Below are 13,042 nucleotides of genomic sequence, written 5' to 3' on the forward strand. Positions count from 1 at the left end.
CCGTTTTGTTTTCTTTTTTTGTCTTTACAATACCCATTTTTCTGAAATAAATATATAACAATTAAATATGAATTACTTAATAATTATATAAAGTGTTATAAAGAAATATAAATAAACAATGATAAGTACAGTGACATTTTTCCTATTTTTGTAAGTATTATATATTCTATATATAATACATACATTTAAATATCAGACATGATATTTTGAATTTTTGTTTTGTTTTGTAAAATCTCTTTTTTTGCCTTCACAACACCCATATTTCTGAAATAAATACTTCCAGCACACACATTAAGCTTGTTCAGAGTGATTTTTTATTACATGGATGACATGCCCATAAGCGTATGGCTCACGGTCAGAATAGCAGCATCTTTCACCTAGTCAAATATATATACACAGTCACAAACAAAGTGAGGCCGCACAGGACACCTTACACTGTAAACATCTAATACATAAAATTGAGAAAAAGAAAACAAATTACATTGATAACAATGATTCTCAAGCCTTAATTCTTTTTGGAGACCTATGGCAAACTGTCTTTGCACTCTTTGTAACCAATAACTTACTACTGAAAAAAAAAAAAAAATGTAGTATGATAAATGTGCTATAGAACTAGTGACATAATATAGTACAAATGTACCACACTTTGGCTATTGAACTACAGAGAAAAGAAAATACTCTACTGGATCATGATTCTCCAAAAGAATGTAATAATAAAAACGTGTAGTAATTACCTGATGGGAAACTGTTCCCACCGATTTATGATCTTGATTTGTTTGCTATTTATCTTTAACTGTTGCAAAATCCTCCCAGAATGAGAATTACATTTCAGTTTCATTTCGAAAGAATCCTGCACCTTAGTGATGGGAGAGCTCAACTGGCCCAGCATCTGTCTGCCGATATGATGAGTTCTAACTTCCTCCCTGAGAGAATCGTGCAAGTTCCTCTATTCTAGATGTGTCATTTTTGAGAGACCAGCCATCAAAGCTGCAAGAGCAGGATATGAGAGATTGTGCAAAAAATTTCTGAAGACGAAAATGGAAAAAACAACAACAATGTAAACTGAATGACAGAAGAATTAGTCTATGTCTCTTCCACTGATCAGTATAATATAGATCACACAATACAGTGATGAATTGAACTGTGTGGCACTGTAGGTAGTGAGTGACACCTGATACCCACAGTATTACTGAAAAAAAATGTCTTGCCTCTTAGCAACATGCACTGCCCTGGTTCTCCACACGTCGCTTAGGACCCAGCAAAGCTTCAAGAAGTATACAGTTCACCATACAGTTAATTAAAATGACTTAAATTACTGTCAATAACTTTCAAGGACTCAAAGATGGCTGGCTGTTACCATACATCACTTACAACATTTTTTTAACTGGCATGTAAAGCTTTCAAAATGGACCTTGAACTTGCTGAACGCAACTCAAGGGGCCGTTCACACAGAATGTGTTTCTGTATTCCACTGCACAGCATTTCCAATTTCTCTGTAAACATGCACTAGATGATCGATTTTGACAATTGAGCTAAAACATCCAGAAACACACCGTGTGTGAATGGCCCCAATAGGCCCTGTATACTTCAAGCGAAAACGAAGAACGAACTGCTGTGATGTCATTTCGAACAAAATCAGTTGTGAGTTTGCTTCGGGTGTTCGAAACAGCTTTCCAACGCAAACTTTCCGGAAAAGTTTGCTCCAGCTGGTAAACGCCTTCAAACTACCACTGGTCCGTGACGATTACATAATGAGTAGGTGCACTCTGCGGCTCCGCCTTCTTTAACGTGGAAATTTTCTCTGGTTTGTTTCTTCAGTTCAGTCTGTCGAGGTTAAAAGCGAGTAAATACATGAACATACTGGAGAGCTGCTTTATAGCAGAAATTGAAGTTGTAATTTTTAATTCAAAAATATAGCTGCAAGCAGCAATTACGGGGCCAAGCACTAGGCAAGCAAAGCAGCAAGCATCAGAGCAACTGAAGCAATTTTAAGATGATTTTAGTCAAAATGGGTGAAAAATCATAAAAACAATCACTAGTAATATGATTTAATGGGTTATCACTTTTGACAAATAGGTGGTGCTGTTATCAAATCGACGTGGTGTTTAGTGTGAGGTGAGTTTTATGTCAATATGTCAAAGCTTTGCAGAGATAAAGCCTCAGAATCATTTTGGCATTGTGGCTCAAATTTGTTGTGTTGCAACACAAATGTTTTCGTCTATTGACACAAAATCCACAACTTTTTGTCAACATAGTCTGAAGATGATCTCGATTAAGGTGAAAATCGGACAAATGGTTGTGGAGAAATTCAAAACAGTATGTTTTCAACATAAATCAAAATGGCAGCCAGGAAGTTCGGCCAACTATAACATAATTGGTATATATGTTTTGGGAATGACCCAATGAATATTTTGAGACCAGTTGTCATTACAATTGGCTAATGCAATCAAATGTTCAATGAATGGTTTATCACTCTCGACCAATAGGTGGCAGTGTTACCAAATTGATGTGGCGTGGTCAGTGTGAGGTCACACTGGCACATACACAAATTGGTGTAAATATGACCAAAGCTTTACAGAGATACAGCCTTAGATGCACTTTGGCATCTTTCCAGCAAATTTGTTGATGCATTAAACGAAAACCATTTCATACATCACAAAATCCATAACTTTTTGCCAGCACAGTCTGAAGATGATCCGAGTCAAATTTGGTGAAAATTGGACTAACTGTCTAGGAGGAGTTTTCAACTGCGCTGAACACTGCAGGTAGCCTCAGGTCATGCTTGTTCTAACACACATCAAGTTAGGTCTCAATACGTTAAACAAATACAGCCTCGCATCCATTTTTGCATGCTATTCGTAGAATTCATTCACGAGTTATTCGAAAACGGTTTGACTAATTAACTTGAATTCCATAACTTTTTGCTAGCATGGTCTGAAGATTGTGGTGAAAATCAGATAAACAGTCTAGGACAAGTTAAAAAAAGTAGGTTTTTCGAACAATTAAAAATGGTGAAAAAAACTAAACCTTATGATTTTTAAATTATGGGAATAGTACACCCAAAAATGAAAATTTACTGATAAATTTACTCACCCTTCACAAGTTTGTATTAGCCCTATGATTTCTATAATGCGGAACATGGATGGAATGGCAGAATCCAGTGTAAAAAAAAAAAAAAAAAAAATTCATGTATACTGCAGAATGTCACAGAATTTGCCAAATTTTGGACTAGTAAATTAAAAGTACGTAGGATGTGATATGGACTAGTTTCTGTGAATATTAAGATGCAAAAAAAACTTTAAATATGAATCCTGCGTGTTCTGTTTGTCTCTGTGTGAATGAATGGCGCAGACACACATTTTTGTTTACTACTAACAGTAACGCTCTCAGTGTTTTCATCCTCTGTTGCCTTAATATGAGTACATAAACACAAAAATATTGCATATTTCTTTTTTGACTCAGACAAGACTTTTTACTGAAGAAAGCAATATTATATAATATTAAAAATGTCTTAATGATGAGTAAGCTGTTTGGACTTTCATTCTGATGGCACCCATTCACTACAGAGGATCCAATGGATAGCAAGTGATGTAATGCAAAATTTATCCAAATGTGACCCTGAACCATAAAACCAGTCGTAATGTTTTGTTAGGATAGGACAATCTAAAACACATCTAAATTGCCTTTAAAATTGTCCAAATTAAGTTCTTAGCAATGCATATTATCATTATTTACAATAGAAAATTAACAAAATATATTCAGGGAACATGATCTGTATTTAATATCCTGTGATTTTTGGCATATAAGAAAAATCGATAATTTTGACCCATATGACCCAATTTTGACCCTGTGTGACTTTGGCTGGTTTTGTGGTCCAGGGTCACAAATGTTTTCCGAACAAACTCCTCTACATAATGGCCTGAGGGTGGGTACATTTTCAGCAGATTTTCATTTTTGGGTGAATTATTCCTTCCTTCAAACTGTATAAAATGCTATATAATAAATGTGATGTGACTTGACTTGAGGGCTGAATGGCAGAGCTTGTACACATATCCACGTTGATATGTTTAGATGCTCAATCACTGATTTTCCCCCCATTTTGCATTTTGCATGAAAGCATGCAGCATATATTTATATATTCAAAAAAATGCCACTCTCAACAGTGTTGGGATGTTTGCTAACAGTATACCACTGCTGCTCAGGTACTTCAAACTTCTTTTCACCTCTAAGCAAAGAACGCAAAAGAACTTTGCCTTTAAACATAAATATGATATTTCAGATTTCATACAAGAAAGAACACATACCTACCATTTTTATGTTTCATGGATTTGGATCTTCTCGGTGAATTTGGATTCTGCACAGAAAAAAACAAACAAAATATTAGCCTGCAGCCAGGACATACAAATGAAAAGACATAGTACTGGAAAAGGGAAGTACAATATGCTACAGTCCAGCTCTTTTAGAGAGCTAATTTATGAATAGCTTGTAGCCAAAACATTCTTGTTGACAGGAAGTGTGGATAAGCATTCTACACCCTTTAATAAACTAATTCTACAGCTAGTTTGCACCAGATTCTGTGGCTACAAATGCTAAGAGGTCAACTAAAAGCAAACAGAACATCTGTAACATCAAAACAAACTTACCAAGCGTACAGGCTGTTTCAAAGAATGTAAAAATACCTTATCTGACTTTCTCTTCTTGGCTGCAAATGAAAATATTAAATGTTAAAATAATGCAATAACACACAAACATTTATAAATAGTTGCAGTTACTGTTTATGCAGTGAAATCCCTTTAGTAGTTTCAAAATTAAATCTAGGATAAAGCAAAGAAGGATGATATATAAATTACTCACCTTTCTTTTCTGCCCCATAAGACCAGTCATTGTCATTGACATCATCATTGTCCTCTTGATCGCTCTCTGATTTGTTCGTGTTGTTGCCACTTGCAATTCTAAATATACATGTATATACACACATTACCATCACACATTTCAAAATAACAGTCACATGACCAGCATTATCAAAAATGGATTCCAGACATTCAGACAAGCACCAACCCTTCATGAATGTTTGCCTGGAGTTCAGGTGACATTTATAGTGCTGCTTAAAAGTGTGTGAATTTTCTGTTTCTGCATAAGTATAACCCAAAACATCATGAGATTTTCACACAAGTCCTGAAATTAGACAAAGAGACTCCAATCAAACAAAGCAGACCAACGTATATGCTTTGTCATTGAGAAAAATGATCCAGTGTTACAGATCTGTGCTTTCAGTATCTGGTGATAACTGCAGCTAAACATTTCTTGTGACTTCTGATCAATTCTTCACAACAGTCTGTAGAAATTTAAGCCTATTCCTCAGTTCATAACCATTTCAACTCCGATGCTGGTGGGTTTTCTCCTATGAACTGCTTGCTTCAAGTCGTTCCCCAACATTTCAATTGGATTAAGGCCCGGAGTTTGACTCGACCATTCCAAAACATCAACTTTATTCTTCTTTAACCATTCTTCAGAAGAACGACGTGTGTGCCTGGGGTTATTATCTTGCTGCATGCCCCACTTTCTCTTCAGTTTTCGGGCAGATGTCTTGACATTTTCCTTTGCTGGTATAATTCAGAATTCACTGTTCCATCAATGATGGCAAGCCATCCTGGCCCAGATGCAGAAAAACAGGCCCAAACCATGATATCACCACCATGTTTCACAGATGGGACAAAGTTCTCATGCTGAAATGCAGTGTTTTCCTTTCTCCAAACAATGCTTCTCATTTAAACCAAAAATTTCCATTTTGGTCTCATCTGTCCACAAAATCTTTCTCCAACCGCCCTCTGGCTTGTCCACATGATCTTTAGCGAACTAAAGACTGCTGTTCAGTGTTCTCCTGATAGTGGAACCGTAAACATTAACATTAGTCAATGTGAGAAAGGCCCTTAGTTGCTTAGAAGCTAAACTGGGTTCTTTTTTGTAACCTTGCGGACTATTACACGTCTTGCTTTGGAGTGATCTTTGTTGGTTGACCACTCCTGGGGACGGTAACAGTGGTTTTGAATTTTCTCCATTTGTACACAGTCTGTCTGACTGTGGATTTGTCTTTAGAGATGGTCTTGTAACCTTTTCCACCCTGATGAGTAACAACAACTTTTGCTGAGGTCCTCAGAGATCTCCTTTGTTCGTGCCATGATTCACTTCCACAAACATGATCAGACTTTGATAGATCACTGTTCTTTATATAAAACAGGGCAGGGAATGACACCTGATAGTCATCCCACTGTTTGACAACACCTTTGAACAGATGGACTCTAATTTCGCCTTCGCATTAACTGCTAATCCTAAAGACAAACATGCCTTTGCCACTCACAGATGTAACATCACATAATTTCTTTGAATAAATAAAGTATATATCCATCTCATTTGTTTGACTTGGTTTTCTTTTTCCAACTTTCAGGACTTGCGTGAAAACCTGATAATTATCTGGGTTGTATTTATGCAGATATAGAAAATTCTAAAGGGTTCACAAACTTTCAACCAGCACTGTATATTAAAGTTTTCCTCTGGAAATGTTCAGTCATTATACCTGCGGTTGGCAATGCGACTGCTGTTGCGGCCCATGCCGAGGCATTTCTCCAGGTGAGGAGCAAAGCGTGAAGCAGCAATGCTTCGGCTGCAGTTGGGACACACGCACTCTTTGTTTTTCCATTGGTTGTACACTTGACCGAAAATGTCTACTCCAGGCTGGTCCACTATTTCTACAAAAGACAGTGGAAAACAAAAGTTTTGGGTTAAAGGTGTGTTAAATTTTGGTCTGTTCCTCCAAGGACTACATATGTGACCCTGGACCACAAAACTAGTTCTAAGTAGCACTGGTATATTTGTAGAAGTAGCAAAAAATACATTGTATGGGTCAAAATGATCCATTTAACTTTTATGCTAAAAATCATTAGGATATTAAATAAAGCTCATATTCCATGAAGATATTTTATAAATATCCTACTGTAAATATATAAAGAATTGTTGATTAGTAATATGCATCACTAAGAACTTCATTTGGACAACTTTAAAGGCGATTTTCTTAATATTGCGATTTTTTGCACCTTCAGATTCCAGATATTTAAATAGTTGTATCTCAGACAAATATTGTCCTATCCTAACAAACCATACATCAATGGAAAGCTTATCTTCATGTTTAAATCTCAATTCTAAAAAACTGATCCTTATTACTGGTTTTGTAGTCCAGGGTACATATAACAAGGTGGTTTACTTATATTCTAATGAACAGGAGAAAGTACACAAATGTAAACATTGACTGTGCATACATCTGAAATATATGCTTTTTAACACCATTTCATGATTACAAACATTGTTCATGGGGCAGTTAATGTCAAATTTTGTGGACCATTTAAAAAATGTGGTATTTAAATGCAAGTTTTTGAGATTTCAGTATTTCTCCTTTCAAGAAGACATGAGTTGGTCTTGTATACCTGAAATAACTGCTGTTACAAATATGCCTGCCAAGTGAACTAACTTTCCTTAAAAGGGACTTTGGTTGTATCACTTGCATGACATCTTGGATTATAATGGAAAATGTCAAAAAGATTGCTTTTATAGTTTTTTTTTGTGATTTTTCAAGCTTGAGGTTGCTTTTAGATTTGGTTTGATTTCTTTGTATGTTCCTGTTCCCACTGGATTGTGTTAACACTTTATTTCTTGAATACGAACATCACTTTTGCACCATAAAAGCAGCATGTGTTCACCTCAGTTTGAGGTGACAACACCACAAGAGAAGGTGGCAAAATTTGTAGCACTGCTTGCCTCGTTACTTGTAAACTTTTAGGTTTTTTTTAACCTTTAGTTTTGTTCACAAATACATAACAGCACTTGCTGTTGTTTTAGAGAATGCGGGAGTCTATTTTTTGTATGAAGGCAAGCAGGAATGAGATATAAATTCTCTCTGCTTGCAGTGCGTCATTCTCACTTGTCAGAGGAGTAATCGGGAACCCACACAAACAGATACAGTGTCCACATTTAGCCTTTTTAAGACAGATTCAGGTAGTCTGCAAATGTGCATTAGAGTTCAGAAAAGAGTCTTACTTCATCCAAATTATTTGATAGAGAAAGGCAGCGTGAAAATTCTTCAAGATAAGTCTTTTTGTGGTTCACAGCAGAACGACTGTAATGGACTCAGAATGACATGTTACATTTTCTTTTTTGGGGCGAACAATTCCTGCATAACCCCTTCCAACAGCTTTGAACAATCAAGTCTAAAGCTCAACCACATGTACTTTTACTCAGTGAATTTTCAAAGGCAAAATTCAGTTCTCTCAATTGCAATCCACTTAATCAGGAATTTCATGCAAGGGCACAGATTTCATGCAAGGGCACAGATTTCACAAGGATTATGACTTTTATTGCATTGACCATTTTTGCTGTGATTGTACCTTAAGACAAAAAGTTCCTGGTGTCATTATAAAAATTAACATTTTAAACCCTTTTAGTAAAATTACCACACATGACATTTGTCATAGCAGTCAAAGATTGTGAAAAAATCCCATTTACATTACAACACTGGACAAAATGCCAGTTCACACCAAGGACAATAGAGAAAAAAATATATAGTTTTAAAAGACACTACAAATTTTAAAGAATAGTAAGGTCCACACTACAAACATAGTGATAACGGCACAGAGGAACGCTATCGTTTCCAGCAGATGAACGATAAAAACACTGACAGAATCCATCCTGCTTTTAAGAGCTTTTAAAATGACTTATGACAGATTTGCAGTCTGTGCTTATAGAGGGTTTGCAAGTACGTCACGATTTGGTCAGTTACCCGGATGCACAGCAATATTGGAGATACTCAGATGTAAGCGACAGTGTGGACTGCATAGTTAATGTACTACTAAATACGTTGTTCTGCTAATTTACGCTGTCTACATAACGGGAAAATGTTTGGAAGCTGCTAAATCATATAGAGAAAGACTTAAACAGGAAAGGCACAATATTTTGAAAAAATAAAGCTAATAGGGGGTAAAGATAAATACGAGCAGTATTAATTAAGATATTAGCCTAATATATCACCTACCTGACCGGAAATGATAAGAACAAACACGAATGTGTATCAAGATTCTTGCCCTGGAAATCCTGGTTCAGTTTGGCCAACCACAAACACCTTTTGTTCCTCAGCTAGTTTTTTGCACTCTTCTCCTTGATTTGTTACAACTTTTGGCATTCTATAGTCCTCCAAATGTTTTAGTACAGTCCAAAACATGACAATAATTGACCGTTTTCAGCAGTAATAATCAGCAAAATATGCAAGTTTTGTTCGGTTCAGTGGCACCGTTTACATTCAATTGATGACACATTGTGAAAAACTCTATAATGAACAGAATATGTGTCTTTGTGTGAACGCTAACAGCTATTGTTATAGTTATCATTCTTGGTGTGAACAGGCCTTAACGTAGTTCACTTTCAGAACAAAAATTTACAGATAATTTACTCACCCCCTTGTCATCCAAGATATTCATGTCTTTCTTTCTTCTGTCAATAAGAAATTACGTTTTTTGAGAAAAACATTTCAGGATTTCTCTCCATATAATGGACTTCTATGGTGCCCCCAAGTTTGAACCTCCTAAATGCAGTTTAAATGCAGCTTCAAAGGGCTCAAAGGGATCCCAGCCGAAGAAGAAGGGTCTCAGTTATTTTCTAAAAACATTTACAATTTATATACTTTTTAATCTCTACACAGAGTACACACAGAGCTAGACAAGATAAGCATTTGAGGTTAAAAAGTATATAAATTGTAATTTTTTTTCAGAAAATAACCGCTCGTTTTGCTAGATAAGACCCTTTTTTCCTCGGCTGTGATGGTTTAAAGCCCTTTGAAGCTGCATTTTTGAAGTTCAAACTCGGAGGCACCATAGAAGTCCATTAGATGGAGAGAAATTCTGAAATGTTTTCCTCAAAAACTGATGAAAGAAAGAAAGACATGAACATCTTGGATGACAAGAGGGTGAGTACATTATCTGTAAATGTTTGTTCTGAAATTGAACTACTCCTTTAAGTCCCAGAATGGCAGTTCAATGTCATATTTAAGAAACATGTGAGACTCTCACCGAAGTCTTTCATACTATCCTGGTCTGTATCATCCAGGAAAAAGTATCCCTGTTTGACAGCCCTGTGAACCTCAAAACAAAGTCCCAAACAGGCGTCCTCCACCAGGTCAGACAGGATCTCTTGAGCAAAGCCCTGTGGAAAAAGCGCAACACATGCATGTCTGAATGTGCTTGAATCACACTGTAACCTTCAGAAGGGTAAACAATTACATTGCACTCCTTAGATACATCAGCCGGGAAAACCAATGAAATGTCTGTAAAATGCATACCATGAGACAGGCTTCATGACGCATAGGTGAAACACCCACATGTGTTTGTTTATTCAACACAGACCTAATTATGCAGAATATAACATATGAAAAACAAAGGCGTACCCACTCACCTCCATCTTACTGTTGTCCATACTGGACAGAGACACGTCCTCCATTTTCATTTGCAAAAGCTCCAGGAGAAAGCACTGCTGTCTACATGCTGTAGTGCAGCAGTCATGGGCTGAGGAGAGGCTGAAACAACAACAAGCCAAACAAAGGAAGACAAATACAGACACAGGCAGGGCATGAGACAGCAATATATGATTTCGTCTGCTTTTATAAAGTCAAACAAAACGAAAGTCCTCACTATGTAGTTCTGCATTCGCTTGTGATATTAAGATAACCGAATATATCAACGATACACGTTACTGTATAAAGCAACTGCTTGATGAATCAATGATACGTCATTGCATTGCTTTAAATAACAGCCGTTTACAAGGCAAGGCTTTCTGCAAACACTCGATTATCGCAACGATAAAAGATGTTTCATATTAACAGCTGCAACAAATATCATATATTTCTATCAAATAGACCGATTGATCACGATAACATGTACATCCCGTCTCGCCTAAAGACTAAAATAACAGGTTCCGTATAGTAGCTTGGACACAGATAAACTAAAATGCTTTAATGGGATAAGATAATAAATGACAAGATGTGTTTTAAAACACGATTGATGTAAAACAGTAACGTTATTATTATGAGGACGTTCACAAAGTAAGGTTTGCGTTTAACGTTAGTGAATTCAACAACACAGGCTGAACTGAATGTGAATCGCAAGAGGTTATACTTAAAAACGTATACTTTGGCATGATCTATATCCGTTTGTCGGTATTATATGGACATTACTGTCACTCACCAGCTCTGGAATGGAGGCTGTTGCTGCTGTTGTCGGTCTGTTCACCGCACTGACTGAAGCTGCTCATCTGATCAAATCAATAATCAAATCTGAGAGGAATCTACTAGTTCTTTGTCGCATTAATGATTTGCGCTGGAAAGGTAACACACACAAAGGGTCCGAAGAGACATTTCCCTTAAAGCGTTTCCTCACAGACAAACACAAAGTTCCACATTCGGATTTCAATCTCTTATCCCCGTCTGCAGACTTCCATTTCCCTTCACCAAGACCTGAGCAATCGATTCTCATTATTCCGAACGCCTCATCGCGGAATCGCCTAGCCAGGTCTGATAGAAGGAAAATGGAAATCAACTGATTGAAGTTTTCACTAAACGGAGCGTATTCGATATGATTTGTAATTTGCACAGAATTAGCTATTTTATTTACCACAAGAACAAATATTTACTTATTGGTAGTCAAAGCAGGAACGATCTGAAAAAATAGGGGAGGATGTTATAACCTCAGTCTTTAGCTGTACAATTTCCCGGTTAAATTAAAGAGACAGTACACCCAAAAATTAAAATCCCTTTAGATATTCATCCTCATGCCGTTCCAAACCACCTACATTAGACTTTAATTCATCATATGGTAAATAATAAATTAATTTAGGATAAAGCTCATATACATATAATTTATCATCAGAGAACCCTACTATTTCTATGCTATTTACAACCATAGGTTGTGCAATGTTGCAGTATTTTCAATAAAAATGTGTTAGTGTGAATGATGAGCTGCATCTGAAATGTTGCAATAACTATAGGCTTCAATATGTTACAACATTTTTTTGACCGTGATAATACAACAAAACAAACTATCAAGCATAATTTTTCCCATAATTTATTAGATATATATATTTCAAATATTTCACATTTATGCAGTGTCACTTTGGCACTTTGTCTTATTTGCCTCTAATATGGAAACGGAAATAAACTTGACATGTTGTTTGATGTAGATTCATTGAACAATAAAATAAATAGGAAAAAGAAATGCATTCTTCAAGTTTAAGTCATCCAATGATGTCTAGACTGTTGATATCACATCTTTACACTACCAGTCAAAAGTTTTTGAACAGTAAGTTTTTTTTCTGCTCACCATTTCTGCATTTATTTAATTCAAAGTACAGCAAAAACAGTAAAAATTGTAAATACATTTACTATTTAAATAACGATCTGAATTCTTAGAATTTTTTCAGGTTTCTTTGATGTATTTCTATAATCCTAAAATATCTAAAATATTATATCAGCTTTCTATTCATCAAAGAAATCTGAAAAAAAAATTACTCAACTGTTTTAAATATTGTTAATAATAATAATAAAAGTTTCTTGAACAGCAAATCAGCATATTAGAATAATTTCTGAAGGATCATGTGACACTGAAGACTGGAATAATGATACAGAAAATTTAGCTTTGATCACAGCAATAAATTACATTTGAAAATATATTCAAATAGAAAGCAGTTATTTTAAACAGTTCACAATATTACTGCTTTCATTGTATTTTGGATCAAATAAATGCAGACAAGGTGAGCAGAAGAGACTTCTTTAAAAACATTAAAAACATTTTGATGGGTGGGATATGTGAGGGGCAAAGCAAATCTACACCTCCAAGACAAAGTATTTATAAAAATAATTTCTTTATAATGAAGAACAATATTATCTTTGGGATGTGCTGGTCCTTTTCTGATTTTAAAGACCTTCATAATGTAGTATTCTAAAGAATGTTAG

At 35.7% G+C, this 13,042-nt stretch overlaps 1 protein-coding gene across 4 annotated transcripts; it reads right to left on the reverse strand.

Annotated features, from left to right (window-relative positions):
- Positions 1-291: 291 nt before the first annotated feature.
- atxn7l3b (ataxin 7 like 3b) lies at positions 292-11,569 on the reverse strand. Of its 4 annotated transcripts, none has more exons than XM_073828264.1 (8): positions 11,280-11,569; positions 10,492-10,612; positions 10,110-10,242; positions 6,575-6,746; positions 4,855-4,952; positions 4,644-4,702; positions 4,309-4,354; positions 292-1,824 (listed from the first exon to the last, which is right to left on the reverse strand). In XM_073828264.1, exons 2-8 carry the CDS (start codon positions 10,540-10,542, stop codon positions 1,820-1,822), a joined length of 564 nt encoding a protein of 187 aa, XP_073684365.1. In that variant the 5' UTR covers positions 10,543-10,612; positions 11,280-11,569; the 3' UTR covers positions 292-1,819. The 4 variants fall into 4 exon arrangements, with proteins under 4 accessions (XP_073684365.1, XP_073684364.1, XP_073684366.1 ...); XM_073828263.1 differs by having other exon boundaries at positions 4,305-4,354; XM_073828265.1 differs by having other exon boundaries at positions 4,305-4,354; positions 4,680-4,702; positions 11,280-11,568.
- Between the last annotated feature and the right edge of the window lie 1,473 nt (positions 11,570-13,042).

The sequence above is a fragment of the Garra rufa genome, chromosome 22 (genome assembly GCF_049309525.1).
Source record: "Garra rufa chromosome 22, GarRuf1.0, whole genome shotgun sequence".
Classification (NCBI taxonomy): domain Eukaryota; kingdom Metazoa; phylum Chordata; class Actinopteri; order Cypriniformes; family Cyprinidae; genus Garra; species Garra rufa.